This window comes from Gopherus flavomarginatus, chromosome 5 (assembly GCF_025201925.1).
Source record: "Gopherus flavomarginatus isolate rGopFla2 chromosome 5, rGopFla2.mat.asm, whole genome shotgun sequence".
NCBI classification, from domain to species: domain Eukaryota; kingdom Metazoa; phylum Chordata; order Testudines; family Testudinidae; genus Gopherus; species Gopherus flavomarginatus.
In genome coordinates, this window is record NC_066621.1 from 39,554,073 (window position 1) to 39,570,467 (window position 16,395).

Consider the following 16,395-nt stretch of genomic DNA (forward strand, 5'->3'; position numbering starts at 1 on the left):
CTTTTACAGATCTAGACTAACACGGCTACCCCTCTGATACTTGACACCTTTCACCTCAGTTGGGCCTTGATTTTTATTTCTATGTGTTGCAGGGAGCGGCTCAATCCCTTGCCTCTCCCAGTCACTGAGCAGTGTGGCTTTGTCATCTAGTGTGCATCTGCTGCCCCTCTCAGAACAGCCAAGGGAGCAGCAGACACGTAACAGTGAATTGACTCCTCAGCACCACTCCTGGGGGTGCCTGGTTGAGGACTGGAAGTGCTGGGGTTAGACGGAGGGAAAACTCTGTGGGTACCTTGGCATCAGTCCTGGGTCTGATGAGGGCAGGAAGGCTTGCTGGGGCTCGAGCCAGGGGGACTCCACCTGTTTTTGCCTTTGTGTCCTCCCCCACATCAGCCCCTAAGGGAGAACTGGACGTTTTCTCTGTGGCAGTGAAATTGGGTTCCAAACAAACAGGCCAATGTGCCCTCCCGAGCAGGCGCCTTCGCCACCGCCAAATGGCAACACTTGTGTGTAAGCTGCAATTTCCGCCATCTTAGCGCATGAATTGACAAGCAGCCCATTGACGGCGGAGGTGGAGGGGGGAGCAGCAGGGAAATGCACAAACGCTCCACTGTCTCTCTTCTCACACCTTCCCCCTCCTCCTTTCTCTCCATTACCAGAGGACAATGGCTCCATCCATGCCAAGGCTCACAGCTGGCAAGGGCAGAGGAGTGGCTAGGAGAAGGATGGAGAGGCCAGATGGAGAAAGGGGTAGGCCAGTAGAATGAAGATGCTGGGAAGGAAGAAGTCAGGAGAAGACAGGCCTGGGGGAATAGTAGGGAGGTGGAGAAGAGGTGGCAGTAGAAGATAAGAGAAGAAGGGACTTGAAGAAAGTCTGGGGAGAAGGGGGAAAGGGAAGATCTTGGGAAGAGGAAGAGAAATGGCCAGAAGGGAGAGGGGGAGATCTCAGGAGGAGAACGGCTGGGTTGAGGCATTTCTTCTGCATGACACTGCACATTTCTACTCACTGTGCTTCCAGAGCGATGACATATGCCCTATGGCTGCACGGTGTAGTGCTGTCAGAGAAACATAGAACTGGAAGAGACCTTGAGAGGTCTTCTAGTCCAGTCCCCTGCACTTGTGGCAGGGCTCAGTATTATCTAGACCATTCCTGACAGGTATTTGTCTAACCTGTTCTTAAAAATCTCTAATGATGGAGATTCCACAACCGCCCTCGGCAATTTCTTCCTGTGCTTAACCACCCTGACAGGAAGTTTTTCCTCATGTCCAACCAAAACTGCCCTTACTGCAATTTAAGCCCATTGCTTCTTGTCCTATCCTTAGAGGTTAAGAAAAACATTTTTTCTTCCTCCTCCTTGTAACATCCTTTTACATACTTGAAAACTGTTATCATGTCTCCTCTCGGTCTTCTCTTTTCCAGACTAAACAAACCCAGTTTTTTCAGTCTTCCCTCACAGGTCATGTGTTCTAGACCTTTAATCATTTTTGTTGTTCTTCTCTGGACTCTTGCCAGTTTGTTCATGTCTTTCCTGAAACGTGGCAACCAGAACTGGACACAATACTCCAGTTGAGGCTCAGAGTAGAGCGAAAGAATTACTTCTCGTGTCTTGCTTACAACACTCCTGCTAATACATCTCAGAAGGATGTTCCCTTTTTTTGCAACAGCGTTACACTGTTGATTTGTATTTAGCTTATGGTCCACTATGACCCCCAGATTCCTTTCCACAGTACTCCTTCCTAGGCAGTCATTTCCCATTTTGTATGTGTGCAACTGATCGTTCCTTCCTAAATGGAGTACTTGTCTTATAGTTCCGTGGAGGGTTGGGGAGCTCCCAGTAGTGTTATGATGGGAAATCCTTCACAACAGCTCCTGTTTTTCCAAAGGCCCAGGAAAGCGGGGAGCCAGCTTACCTTTGCGTAGGCAGATGCAGCTCTCATTTTGTCTAGTGCATTAGGAATAGCTGTGTAGTGCATGGTGGGAGTGGATAGTAGGAAGTGAGACTGGCAGGAGGCAGGCAACCTACAATGCAAAGCAAAATGAAACACCAGGAATTGCTCTACTCAGTGATTGGGAGAAAGTTCCCTTTTCAGTATATATATAAAGAGGCCATGTGATCCTCAGTGCTCAAGTTAAGCCGGATCAGGTCTGGATGATATTTGGATGGGAGACCTGTGGGGAACACCAAAGTATTATGGGATGTGGCATTGTGATTTAATAGGGAAACGCTTGCCTTGGAGACAAAGTCCCATCTGCATGGCAGGGAACCTGTGTTGCGGGAGGTGATGTTGATGTTGAAGTAATGCATGGGCCTGTGGGGCTCCATGCTGCAGAAGGGATGGTGATAGTTCATGACTGCATGGAGTTGGGGTACGCTGCTGTAGGAGGTGACATTGGTGATTCAGTTCTGCATGGTGCTAAGGGGAGCTGTGCTGTAGGAGGAGGTGCTGGTGAGTCAGGAGTGCTTGGTGTTGGGGGTCACTGTTCTGGAGGAGTCAGCATAGATTCAGTATTGCACAGCCGTAGGGGGTGCTGCTTTGTAGGAGGTGGTGGTGATTCAGTATGCCTGGCACTAGAGGGCACTGGGCAGCTGAAGGTGGCATTGATTCAGTAAATTTTAGGGCGAGGGGTGCTGTAGTGTAGGTGTGTATGGGGGGGTTATTCAGTGCTGCGTGGCTCTATGGGGCGCTGTGCTGCACTGCTGGAGGTTTCCCCAGTTATCTGTGAGATGAGGATCTTGTGGCCACTGATGATCCCATAGGTCTTATTGCAGAAATAGGGGGTTTTACTCTATTGTCCTGGTGAAGTCCCATCTTGGCCCCCTACAGTCCACGTCCCTAAAATCCTCCTTCTGCTCCCGTAGTTTCAGTCGGATGCAGTAACTTCTGAGCCTGAATGCTAAAGTAGGTGCTACCGGCCACTCCATTAGCGACTGCAAGTTAACAGTGGATGGAGGGATTCCTGTGTCTACCCACGTTTGCAAAGGGCCAAATTCTGATCCATTTACTTGTTTCATCTCATTTGATTCCCCAAGAGACCCCAGTGAGTTCTGTGAGACTACGCATGGAGGAAGCTATCTCTCCACATGAGGTAGGGATCAGACTGTGGCCCAGCGTGTTCTGGGATCCTTGGGGCTGAGAGGCACTATGGGGAAGTAAGACAATATTAGGAGGACCATTGGCCTCTCCATCAAAGCCAAAAAGCTCTGCTATGAGACTTTCAATCCCTCTTTGCAACTCCGACCACTTGCCCCTTTTAAAAATGAAAAATGGGCTAGGAACTTGGAGATGCCCTTGGACAAGGGACTGACGAGTGTTCCTGCAATGTGCTCTAGCCCTCTTGCTCCCTTTACTCTGACCTCAAGCTTCCCCCAGAGCATATCCCATGGCCTGGAGTGACCTGGCCCCCACATCTGTGGCACAGGGCAGATAATGTGATGCCAGGGGACAAAAGAGGGCAGACTTCTCCTATAGTTGGGCCTTTGATTGTGGTTCCAGTTTTGAGGGGGTAGTTTGTGCCCTGAAGCTGGTGTAAATTGGAGTCCCTCTGTGGAATTACACTGATGTCCACCAGCCAAGGATCTGGGCCTTTTGTTTCTGGGGGAATTATTTGCAGTGCCCTAAATGTGTGCAGAAAATCACTGCAGTCCCTGGAAAGCAGGCTGTCCTGGCAGTGCAGCTAAGGGCACCGTTGGCCTGGGGAAATCCTAGGTGAAAGTGATCCAGGAGTTCCTGCTCAGTGTGTGAGTGAGATGGTGGGAGCTCAGGTCATGGGTGAGTCATATTATCACTCAGCTGGGCTGCCCTCCTGTACTGATGGTGTGTGTGTCTGTGTGTGTGTGTGTGTGTGTCTGTGTGTGTGTGTGTGTGTGTGTGTGTGTGTGTGTAACAGTGGGGCTTCTTCCAGGTTTGGGCAGAGGGGGTCTTGCTCCGGGGTGGTCTCTGAAGCATTCGGGGAAGGAGGGGTTCAGCTTTGCCTCCTGCTCCGGTTACAGGAGTCACCTCTCCTGGGAGTGACTGGTTAATGTTACAGTCAGGTAATAAAGGGCATAATTAACGAGGAATGCTGGGCTGCATATCTCAGGGGGATGTAGGGGGGAGGCATGTGCTATGGCTGGGAGGGATCAACCCCCCAAAGCTCCTGGGACAGGGGTTGGGTCCTCTAGCACCCCAGGGGGAGGGGAGAGTGTGTGTGTGTGTGTGTGTGTGTGTGTGTGTGTGTGTTTTGGAAATTTCTGTCCCTAGAAAAATCACTCCTATTTTATTCTTTAAGCAAGGCTGTCTGTTCCCTCAGCTGGCTTGGACTCCTGAACTTGCCAGTAGGGCCCCCTTCTGAACCCCACATGTCTCATCTCCCGGGGAGACAGAGTCAGAGACGCCCCCTGGGGAGCAGGGCATCAGTGCTGCCTCTGATCCCTGTGCGTCCCATCTCGTGGGTGGGGATGAATTTGGGAGAGCGGGATATTGGTGCTGCTCAAACACATGTATTTTTCATGTCCCTCGGAGTGGGCTGCACAAGAGACAGGCCTTTGTTTTAAGAATTGGTCCCACTGGGGATTTAGTGTGGCTGGAAGGGCCAGGGCTGCAGGTGATGAGGAAGAGGAGCTGGAGCGTAGCTGCTGGCCCCCAGCTCCCCAGGCTTAGGCAGTGTTTGGTTAGAAATCTCTCTAGCAGCTTCTTCACACTCATGGCCAGGCCCCTAGCCAATCCGCAGGGAGGGAAGTATAAACACAGCAGGGGGCTGCGAGCAGAGTGAGGTGCTGGGAATGTGCCGATGCTGCAGCCCAGCGCATTGATTTCACAACCCATTGTGTGTGTTCACGGAAACCCACTGGCAATGGCATGCACGGGGCAGTCCCTGCGGACTGATGCCACCTCGGGGGAACACAGCTGTGACACCAGTAGTGAGAGCCTTGATGTTACAGGGTAGGGGCCCCTCCAGACACCACAGAGGAGTTAGGTAGAAGGCCAACCTGCATGCAGGACAGCCCCCAGTCTAGAGTCACTGCACCACGTTAAGGAAGCACAGTGTCTGCTGTGCCAGATAAAGGGAGCTGATGCACACAGCGGTGTCACAGCGACAGCCGTGTATAGGTATATAGCACTTGCTGGCCAGGGCTGCTCTGACACCCGCCCACAGAAATGCAGTCTAGAAGGGCAAGTTCAGGACTGGGAGCCAGGAGCTCCTGGGTTCTTCAGACCTACTGTGCTGGCTGCTGCCTCACCACAGGTCTAGCATGGTACTCTGCCAATGACTCCCTGTGTGGTCTTGGTAAAGTCACCTGAGTGCTCTGTGCCTCGGTTTCCCCATCTGTACAGCGGGGAGAATAGCTAGGTGGTCTGTGCTGAGGGCTCTTGGCTTCGTAGCGCTTTGCCATATGTACCGTGCAGCCACTGAGCACACTCAATGGAGGACTGAATCGCTGATGTCCAAGCATCCTCGCTCTTGGGAAGGCTCTTGTCATATGGGTTAAACGGACATGAAAAGTCATCAGACTTTTTCCTTTCAAACCAAGAACTCCAGTCCCATTACAAACATTAATGAATGGATGAGCGCACGGCCTGCAAATCTGGTATTAATGCCCTGTGAACCGGGCGGTAATCGTTATTTCCAGTTTTCAGATGGAGAAACAGAGGCACAGAGAGTTCATGTGACTCACCCAAGTTCCCACAGGGAGACAGCAGCAGATGCAGGAATAGAAGTCAGATGTTCTGCTTCCCTGCCCCTACTCTGGCTACTAGTTGTGTCTGCCTCTCCTAACTTCACATCTTCAAAGGCACAAATGGGAGGTGGACACTTAGCCCCTCTCTCACTCCCCACCCCCACTGCCGCTGAAAATCTCCCTCTATGATGTTGAAAGTGAATGTGGGCCCATCCCTGCTGCTGGTGACATGGGCTAGCAATGGGTGCACCTCAGAGGCCGAGAGGATTGGAGAAACCCCCCAACATTCAGATCCAAAAGGGGTCTGAAAATCCTGATCTCTTCCTTGTGCCTTTCCAGCACTGCTGCTCTGGGAAGCATATTGGGCAGAGATGGTGAAAACCAAACCTGCTGTGATGTGTGGAGAAGGAAATGGAAAAATGCTTTGGAAGCTGCAGGAAGGTTTGTTCAGGGGCCGGCTCTGGGTTTGGACAGAGGGTTGGGTCAGTTTTTACTCTACCCAAACTGGTTCTCTACTCTTCAGTTTCCACAGCTCTGTGACGCGACCTCAAGTGGCTAAAGGCCATGTTCTGTTCTGATACAGCAGAGCAACCTCTGCTGATGGCAGAGTAACCAAGAGCGGAATTCGGCCCGAGCTGGCATGTGGCAGCATTGCCCTGGGGAAGCCTACAGACCCGTTGGCTTGCCTGGTGTCATCTCTTTGCAACTCCCGCCCCTCGTTCCTGCCTCTTGAGAGCTTCTTTGCTTGCACTCACTTATTCCCCTCACTGAAGTTCAGCAGCCCATTAAAATGGTTGACCTTGTCATCCTCTCCAGGTTCTCACATCTGGTTCTCATTAAGGGATCCCAGGATGCAGCTCTCTGTCAGTTGCTCTCCCTACCTCCCACCCCTTTTGTGACCCAGGGAGGATTATGGGTGATTAAAAGACAGGCAGCAGAGCAAGTATAGACGGGGGAGGGATTGTTATAAATAGAAATACCATAAACTTATCAGCCTATCACTCGAGGTGAATTCTGGTTTTAATCTCTAAGACCCGTAAATACAGTGACTGGAAGGGGAAGGGCGCTGTTAACCCTTTCAGAGAGCTACAAAACACTGCAATCCCCAGGCACGCGTTTCACACAGGAAAGAGGGAGCTGAGCAAATGTGAGGATTCCTGGATCCCTTCTGCGTCCCCGAGCGAGATGTGCCGAGCACAGGAGCATGCCGCAGGTGTTTGTGGTTTGCTGATCGAGTGCCTGGGAGTCTAGTGGGGCAAGAGCAGAGATGAGCCACAAACCGAAAACACAAAGGAGGTGGGCGGAGTGCTGCTGGCTCTGTTCAGAGGCTGATTGAGTTGGGAAGTCTAGGGAAGGCAGAGAAAACCAGTCCAAACAGTGGGATTCCTGACATTCTCCCACGTACGGGGGGCCTCTGTTCTTCCAGTTCCTGACTCCTTCAGTGAGGAGCGAATGCCATCCTGTCCTTCCCAAACAAGCTTTAGCTGTGCGGCTCCCCATGCTTTCCCTCAGCCCCTTGGGAGGGAACTGGCGGGAGAGAGATTCCAAAGGAGCCTCCAGGGGTATTCTGAAGCATGGAGGGAGGCTTTGGGAAAGATTATGGAGTAAAGGGAAGCAGGACCAATGATTATGGAGGGAAAGGTGATTCTGGGGACGGGGCATGACCCACCTTAACATGGTGAGGGCTAGGGAGCCTCTTGACATGTTTTTGCAGCAGTGGCCAGGAGTGACTACAAAGGGTTATGAAAGGGTGGGCATCCCAGAAAGTTTTGGAACTGGAAGGCTCTTGAAATGGCTCTGGGATGAGTTAAATTCTGCTTTTAGTTACAGTGCATGGTGCAAAGCAACTCTGCTGAGGTCAACAGAGTTACTGTGGGTTCACTGCACAGTGACCGAAGGCAGAATTTGGCTCACTGAGTTTTTGAGGCTCCGGGAGAGGCTGTAGGTCTTGTGATACAGCCTGTGGAGTAGTGGACGGTGGGGACTCTGGAGTGGGCGATCGACTGTGGCATGCTTTGGGCAGGACTCTGGATGGCAGGGAACTCTGGAGTGGGTTATGGAGCCTGGGTGCATTAGGCAGAGTTATGGATGGTGGTGGCTGCTGTCTGTTTGAGTTAGCACTTTTCTTTGAGCAAAGGAAAATGAGCTCATTGGCTGCTAGTCACTGCTGCCCTCTGCTCCATCTCTCTTTGATTGGGACTTTGAGATGAGTTCTGTTTCCTGTGGAACCTTTAGGGTGTTCAGCTTCATGGGTCCATTTTCTGTGGCTTCCTACTCCCTCTTAATCCCCTGTTGCAAGGGGAGGAGGGGCATTGTTAATGTCGTTAGGAGCTCGTGACTCTAAAGAGAGGTATTAGCTTTTGATTAATCACCTAAGCTGGCTTTTGGTAACAGTCCCTACTGAACAGAAGTTTTCAGGCAATGAGATGCTCTTAAGAGCTTGTGCTCAGCTGCAGACATTCCAAAGATACTTTCTGCCCCACAGAGACAAACAGGGGTGCTCAGAGGATCAGAAGAAGGGTTGAAGATCCAGGGGAAGAGATTCTTAGTGCTGGCCAGGACAGATCAGAAACAGTGGGAGATGGGGACTGGCAAAGAACTGGAACAGCAGTCAGACAGGGACAGGGAATGTCACCGCATGGAGCCCGGCTACTGTCAGTCCCTTTGCAGAAGGCTCAAGGGCCTCCAGCCTCTTGTTGAGAAAAGTCCTTCACTGGATTTATTTTTAGTAGGTAAAGAACTGCCCCTCCCACCCCGCAGCTGGTCCCCCCCATTGTGGCCGTTATCAATTCTATTGTAGCTCCAGAGCAGTTCAGCTGACGCACCTTCCGCGCCAGGGTGCTTATCGCACCCTTTGCTTGGGTCTCAGTTGAATTTTCCTGAAGGTGACCTTTCAGGCAAGGTGGCTAGGAGGGTGTGAGCTGAGAGAGCAGCCAGGCTGGGGAGGTTAGTCTGTGGAATGGCCACAGTCTACCCCCGAGGGATGTATGTGAATCTGTGTCCACCAGGAATTCTGTCCATCCATGCAGAGCTTGTTAGAGCTTTGATGCTGGGACGGGGTCTTCTGAAACCAGCAACCTGGAGAGATCTCCTCAGGGAAGTTTGGTAGCCTGTGGGAGAGGAGAGGGACTAGTGCACTGGCTCTTCGCTGCTGGAGATCTGGATTCAAATGCTGGATCATGTGGCAAATGACCTGGGCTCTCTGAGTGGTTCCCTGGTGGGCATATGCCCACATCAGCCCATGATATAGCATGATTGAAAGTCTTTGCCCAAGAGATAACCGGCACTGGAATAGTAGGGGAGCTGAGAGTCATGGCTTGAGAACATTAAAAGCAGCAAAGAATCCTGTGGCACCTTATAGACTAACAGACGTTTTGGAGCATGAGCTTTCGTGGGTGAATACCCACTTCTTCAGATGCATGAAGTAAACCTTGGCAGGGCAGGGCTGGAATAGCTGGGGTGTGCCAGGTCAGGACTAAGGAGCATTAGCAAGGGTTGTGGGGCAGGAGTGCTTCTGAACAGGCCCAGAGCTGTGTGTGAGAGCACTCAGGAGTGGAGCATCGGAAACGGAGAGGGTTGCTGTGGGTCAGGTGGAGAAGCAGCAGCACAGCAGCTGGGGGAAGCATCCCAGCACCTGCCAGCGCTGATTCTGCTCCAGCCGACGCTGTCAGTCCGAAGGGCACCTGAGCCACAAAATGTTCCAACCTGCACGATGCCCGTATCTAAGCAAGCTTCTCTGACGAGGAGGCCGATCTTCAGGCCATGGCTGGGGAGCAAGCCCGACGCTCCTGCACCCTACAGTCCTCTTCTCTGGGACCGTTCTGTGGAAGCGTCTGCGTCTCGGCACCCTGAGTTGCACACTTGTCCTGCCTGTTGCTTTTCTGTGGGATCCTGGCTGGGGACTCCGGGCCCTACTGAGGTGTGTGTTAAGCTGGATGCTTTCTTTTGTAGCAGCGAGCCCCCCTTCCCCGTGACTGGCTGTCGAGGTGTATGGTACACAAAGGGTTAGGTGTTTTACAATGGAATCCTGACCCAGGCTTTTCTCTCCGGCCTGGGTTACCAAGGAAAAGATTCCCCCACCCCACCCCCGTTCGCTTGGCAAAATTCCTAGCTGGATTTATTTCTGCCGATTTGCTTGTCTTGGTATGAAAGGGATTTTCACAGGGGAAAGATCTGATTGGCTGGACGCCGGCTGAAGCCCCTCTTTTTCACGTTTGCGGTTCATTGGCTAACCTTTCCCCACAGTGTGGCTTGGAGGGGGCGGTGGTCCTTTGATGGTATGTGTGCGTGCGTCTGCTGGGCAAGTGACACACAACCTCTGGCTGAAGGGATTGAGCCGTTGTGGAAGGGCCGTCTTTGTTAGCCGAGCTCTGGGGATGGGGATGGGGCTGCTCTTCCTTTTTCTTGGCAGTGTCTTTGGCACTTGGGGTTGGCATAGGCCCCAGCAGGCTGCACACTCCTACTCCAGTGAGGCAGATAAAGAAAGCGCTTTCTCTCGACGAACCCCAGCCTGGCTTCCACAGTCCGGGAGGAGGAGAAGGGCCCTGTAGGAGAAAGGGGAAGAAAGTCTAGTGCTGCCCTTGCAGGAGTGGGAGGCGCGTGCATGAGGGGAGCTGAGATCTGTTCCAAAGCTGGCAGCGGCAGAGTGATTTCAGCATGTTCTGCGAAACCAAGGCAAGGGTCCAGTGGGGAAGGAATGAAACCAGACTCCTGAATCCACCCACAGAGCCCACACGGCGTGGACCTGCCGCTGGGCACCAGCCATGGGTTCCTGAGGTCTCAGGCCTAGCCACGGGGTCCTGCAGCCCACACCAAGCAGCTTTTCCACCAGGACAGGTAGCCCAAGCAAAGCTAGTGGCTCCTGTGGCTCACGCTAACAAGGCCTATGCTACTGCCAGGCACTGTCATCTGCATTTCTCAGGAGGCTCTGTGCAGAGAAGTCCCAACAGCCCAAGCCACCAAGCCCGGCCCAGCAGGGCTCTGCAATGGGCACAATTTACCATCGAGTACTCCCTGTGTCCTGCAGACTTTCTGATAACTCTGCCTGGTCAGCACTCGCACTGTTGCTCCCATGATCCCCGAGAGGCACCCGTCTGTGTTCCCAGCCCGTGGGTTGGCAGGGGTGCTGGTGGACAGTGAGGTGGTCTCTCTAAAAGAGCATGATCTGATTGTGCAAGGATCAGTGGCTCTGACCCTCAGCTCAGTCCCTTTATCTTCCTGCGGTGGAGGGGCCTGAGGCTGTAGGAGGAGCTGTAAGTCACTCTCTGATCTCTCAGGGAAGGGGGCGTGACTTATCTGGTTTTCTAATGACTCTCGCCCCTTTCATTCCCTCTCTTTTCTACAGGCCACGACATTAATGGAGCTCTGGAACCTTCCAACATCGACACCAGCATTCTGGAAGAGTACATCAGCAAGGAAGACTCACCAGATATGTAAGTCTCTGCCTCATGTGCAGCCTGGTGGTGGGGGGCTGCCAGCAGATGCAGAGCTGGTGGCCGTTTTCCCAGGGAGAAGTTGAATTTTCTCCTTTCCAGGGATGCAACACCTTGTTTGTAAATAGCTTCCCTGCCCCCTTTTATCTCTGCCTCTGTCAGAGCTCCCATCTGTCGCTCTGTACTGCCATCGCCATTTTCAACCCCTCCTCTGTTCTCCAAACCCCCTTCTTTCTTTTCTGCTTTCCCCTTTCTAGTTTCCCTCCTCTCAGGTAGGATCAGTGAAGAATCCTTTAACTCCCAGCCTTGGCACACCCCTGCTACCTTTGGACAGGACTAAAAATGGCACAGAGGAACATCAAATTAATGCATTTTGTCCCGCACTCCCCTATGCTGCTAGGAATAGCTACTAGGGCATCATGCTGGGAGCGAAATGCACTGGCATTTTGGGGAGAGAGATCCCCAGGAACGAGTGGACCTGCAGTGGACCTGGCTCTCCACACCAAGCTGGGGTGCACTGACTTTACAGGGGAGAAGAAGAGCACTCACCACAGGAGGGAGGCTGCAGTCTGTGTTGATGCTGGCAGTAGGGCACTGACCTGTTGGGACGGGAGGTGGTGTCCTGTTCCCGGCAGGTGTTTGTCACACTGGGCTGAGTGGAGCCTCTCAGCACATCTGGCAAAGTAAGCAGGGTTGGGTTTGGTCAGTCTTTGCCTGGGAGCCCTCAGAGGAAGACCCAGGTGGTGTAATGGGGCCTGAATCAATACCACAACATGGGGCGAATGGGAAGTGAGCTGCTGGAGTGGCCACTTTTTCCCAGGAGTTGAAGAACTGAGGTCATGGGCAGTTGTAGCCTTTAAAGATCCATGAGCAACATTAGGTTTGTATCCCTTGTCCTGGTAGATTACATTCCGCCTTCCTCCATCCCCCTGCCAGTAGCAGCTAGATACTCACCCTTCTTTCGCTCCCCACCTGAGCCCCAGGGTGCAGTTTTGCTGGTGCCGTCGGGTGGGCGTGTGGGTGGGGGCAGAAGGGCTGCATGGCTGATGAAAGGTGCAATACATATACATTGCTGAGGTTCTTGACTTCTCTCCCACAGCTGCTTCCCAGATATCCCTGCCTCAGCCAGCTACGCACACACCCAGCCTTCCGGCTCTGCCTCTGTCAGCGCTCCTGTTGCCAGCTCCATTTCCAGCGTCGCTCATGTGACCAACCCAGCTTCCAGTGGTGCCCTCCATCTCTGTCCCCCAGGCAGCCAAGGCCCGGTCCGTCATGGTCCTCTTTTGGCCAACCCCTGTGGACCCAGCTACAGTGCTCACCTCAACTGCAATAACAACAATGGCATGGTGGTGCCCAAGGGGTACCTCAGCGGCCACTGCCTGAATAACGTGGTCCCCCCAATCAAATCAGAGCCCAAGGCCTCCTATGCACCTGGGTAAGTGTGGCTGAAGCAGGGAGGAGGCGTGGGGAGAGTTTCTCCACTTGGAGGTGATTATACATTAGGAACTCTGAGGCCTGCTGTTGTTTGTCCCACAAACCTTCGGGTGCCTAAACATTGATTGAGGTGCTTAGTTATTGGTGCTGGAGTTTGAGAGCGTTGGCTGTGGTCTTCGAGCCAGTGATGTGCATTGGACTAGATGGATTAGTAACGTCCCATATGAGGACAGATGGCATTAAAGCCAGGGCCGGCAGGGGCCAAAGAGCTTCATAGAACACAGAGCAGAAGGCTCTGTGAGTGAATGATGGCAAAATCTTTTAGTATCTCAGGCAGGAACAGGGGCATATTTGGAATCCATTCCAGATTGAGAAAATCCTATCCCAGGTGAAAGGTGGTAGCCAACTCATACAAAAAGATATGGAGTCTGGTGTCCCGAATACCTTGGGTTGGTATTTTATATCTCTCTCTGTCTTGGAAGGAGATAGACCCTGGGCTGGATTTGCACCCACTTGCAATGGACTCTAGGCTCACCCCCTTCAAAGAGTGGAAGGATTGAGTTTCTGTATCTCTGGTAGACTGAACATGTAGCCCCAGGAGGAGAAAGTGCAGTCAGGGAGATGTTGCGATTCCTGCTCACTGGGCAGGTGTCTACTTCAGTGGGCAAGAATGGCCTTGCCATGGCAGGCAGGGGTCAGAAGGAACCGTGGCAATGCAAGGCCAGCGATTGCTCTGCTGGGTGAGCAGGAGAGCGCAGCCATTGGTAGAGAGAGGACTGCTGTGCCATGCTGGGCAGGAACGGGGCTCAGGCTGTCTTGGTGGGCAGGGTGGGGATTGCCCCAGAGAGTGAGACATAGATGGAGACAATTCTCTCCGTGGGTAGAATGTGCCATAGCTCCCAGAGGTGAGAGAAAGAGCTCGCCATACACACTAGTTACATACATTTAATTCCTGGCAGCAGTTAGTCCCTAGCCCCTGCTAGGAGGAGCACCGCAGCTTCTCCCTTCCCCTGACTCTTTCAAGGGTGCTGCTGGGGAGATCCTTTCCTCACCACTCGCAGAGGAAGATTCCAGAGGAGTCAGTCAGACGGCAATGGAAATCAATAGTGCCATATCCCTCTTTCAGTGTGGCCACCCGGCAGTCTGGCATCACCAACCCCCCGCTGCATGACCTGCGCCAGTGCCTGACCCATCCTGGAGTCTCCCACTCCTCCACCTAGCACCTCTGTTTCACGTGGCACATAGCCCCACTGTGTTACATTTACAGCCATCTCCTTCCTCTTTGGAATTGGTGGGTGTCTGGTGCAGAGGCCCAGGCCAGGATGGAGTCCAGGTTTTGTGCATGTGTGAATCTCATGTTCTCCTCTGCCTCACCCTGTCTATTGATGCCAATAAGGAGAATATCATCAAGATTCCAGGAGTTGAGAAGGCTCTGAATTCACGGGGCCAAATTCAACTTTGGGGTAATTCCACTGAGGCCATTGGTTTGGGTTTGGCTCATTGGAGGGACTTGGAGAGATCCTCATGAATGAGGCAGAATAGAGAAAATCACCGATTGTGTCCATTGCTGTTGGATTCCCAGTCTGGGGGAGGACACGGAGGTTTCCCATGAGACAAACAGCCAGACAGGGGCCATTCCTAGGGGCTGTCAGTCATGTTAGGGGCCATCCTGCAGGAGGCTTCCAGTTGTTTAGTCTAGTAAGGACCTGTTCTGTCCTTGCCCTTGGCTAAGATGGCCAACCAGGCTAATAGAGCCAACAGTGGCCATGGCTTGTGCGATGGGGACACCTGCTCGCCAGGTGGTGGGCCCTCCAGCCCATTGAATGGCAGTTGGAGGGTGACGACTTTGGGTCTCTAATAACCTCGGCGTTGGTCACACTGGAGGCTTGAGAGTCTGTCTCCCAGTCCCCGAGTTGGGGCCCGAGTGGAGCCAGTGTCCTAGAGGTGACTCCATACCCTGCCCAGTTCCCTGTCCTTGGGGGAACCGTTGTGACAAAAGGCACAAGGAAGTAGCTGAATTGGGTCCTGAGATGACTTTGCAACAACTCTGGTTTGGTTTCCATTATCTCATTGCAATATTCTTGCCCTTCTCCCTACCCTAAAGGCACATTAGGCTTGGTCTGGATGTAGCTGCGTCCATCACGGGTGTGAAAAATCCACACCCTGGAGCACCGGAGTTATGCCGACCTAATCCTCGGTGTGGATGCAGCGAGGTCAAGGGAAGAATGCTTTTGTTGAGGTGGCGACCGTCATTCGTGGAGGCGGTGTTCCTATAGTGACAAAAAAATCCCTACCATCACTACGCTACCGGGTTATGCTGGTGTTAGTCCCTGTAGTGTCAACATACCTTGAGTCTGCTCATGTCTGCTCCCCCCACCAAGCCTGCATATTGGCACCTGGGTCGTTAAGATCAGCTGGGACTCTGGAGCTAGATTTGTTTATCCAGAGGCAGGACTTTCTCTGGAACTTACTCCGATGGAGACCAAGTCTTCTGACCTGCTGGGCGCGCTACACGGCATGTCTGTTTTCCCAGGCTGTCTCTGAGGGTAACTGGGGAGAAGCTGTTTAGCTTTTCATGAAGGGCTGGGAGTCCTGGAAAGCTGAAGTTGGATCAAACTGGATTTTTCAGTGTGTGGTTTTTAAATGACTGACGTGTCCGTGTGCAGGGAGCCTGTGTTTAGCCTCATGGTATAAGGCAAAATAAATAGAGGATAACTCAACAGATCACTCCCCTGCTGTCCAACTGTCCCATCGTACAGAGGAAGTTCCTTGTCAATCCTTTTATCCCCAGACATGGTGCGTTTGGTGAGGCCAATAGTTTCCTATTCATATTTGGTTCCTTTTTGTAGAGTTAGGGCCAGATTCTGCTCTTGGTGCCGCTGGTGTAAATCCAGAGGAACTCCATTGACTTCTATGGTCCCTGCTCCGGATTTCCCCAGGTGTGAGTGAAAGCAGAATCTGGCCCTCAGCCTCACAGCCTTCGCTTTCATGCATCAGATCCCGGAACAGAGCCAGGCTCCCCTATTTATTCAGGGTGAAACCAGTGATCTTTTTCTTGGGAACAGATACATTTCTGTTTGGCTTCTTTTAACTGGACATGAGCTGCAAAGAGAAGACTCTGATTAGCAGGTGAACAAAATGGCTGTGAAATGAAATGCCTATACATACAATCAAAGGAGATACTGTGCAGGGGTGCTGACAGCTGCTGCAGTGCCAGTCTCTTCCAGCAGGAGGCACTGTAGCAAATGTTCTCAGGCCCTGGCTGTCGTGGAGTTCTGGGCCCAGCAAGAGATGCATCAGGGAATGGTGCAGGGTTTCTGGCTGTGCAAGGCTTTCAGCTACTCCAGTCCCAGCCTGAGATGATGTAGGTAATGGTGTGTGGAGGGGCTAGCTGGGAGCTGTGGATGTAGGGAGCTTGGGCAGCAGAGCTGACTGCAGGGCAGCTAACGGCTATTTCAGTCCCAGTCTCTGTTAGTAGTAGGGAGTGCTGTAAGGATGGGACAGGAGAGCTGGGTGTGGGCTCTGGTGCCAGCCTCTGCCAGCAGGAGTCTCTGTGGGCAGTGGGGTTAGCCATGGTGCCATTTGAATGGATTTTATCCTGGAGTGTGGAAATCACAGTGAGCAAACTGAAAGGCTTGGTTTTGCTGGAAGCTGGTTTGCAGTGACCTTCTCTTCTCTTTTTCCATTGCTCTCCAGCACTTTACCCGACTCTCCCCCGGACTCTGGATCAGAAGCCTACTCCCCCCAGCAGGTGAATGGTAAGTGCTTTAAAAAAAAAAAAAGCCCAAACCTCCCAGCCTCCCCCCCTCTTTGTTTTATGAAAGTGGTTGGCTCTGAAATCTTTATCAGACGGGAAAAACAGACGGCTG

At 52.5% G+C, this 16,395-nt stretch overlaps 1 protein-coding gene across 3 annotated transcripts in view; it reads left to right on the forward strand.

Moving 5' to 3' along the window:
- MYRF (myelin regulatory factor) overlaps positions 1-16,395 on the forward strand; it is a 121,906-nt gene that overhangs the window by 39,548 nt on the left and 65,963 nt on the right. For all 3 annotated transcript variants that reach the window (XM_050952791.1, XM_050952792.1, XM_050952793.1), the window contains exons 2-4: positions 11,005-11,092; positions 12,192-12,527; positions 16,223-16,284. In XM_050952791.1, the coding sequence (XP_050808748.1) occupies positions 11,005-11,092; positions 12,192-12,527; positions 16,223-16,284 (486 nt within the window). The remainder of the gene's footprint in view (positions 1-11,004; positions 11,093-12,191; positions 12,528-16,222; positions 16,285-16,395) is intronic.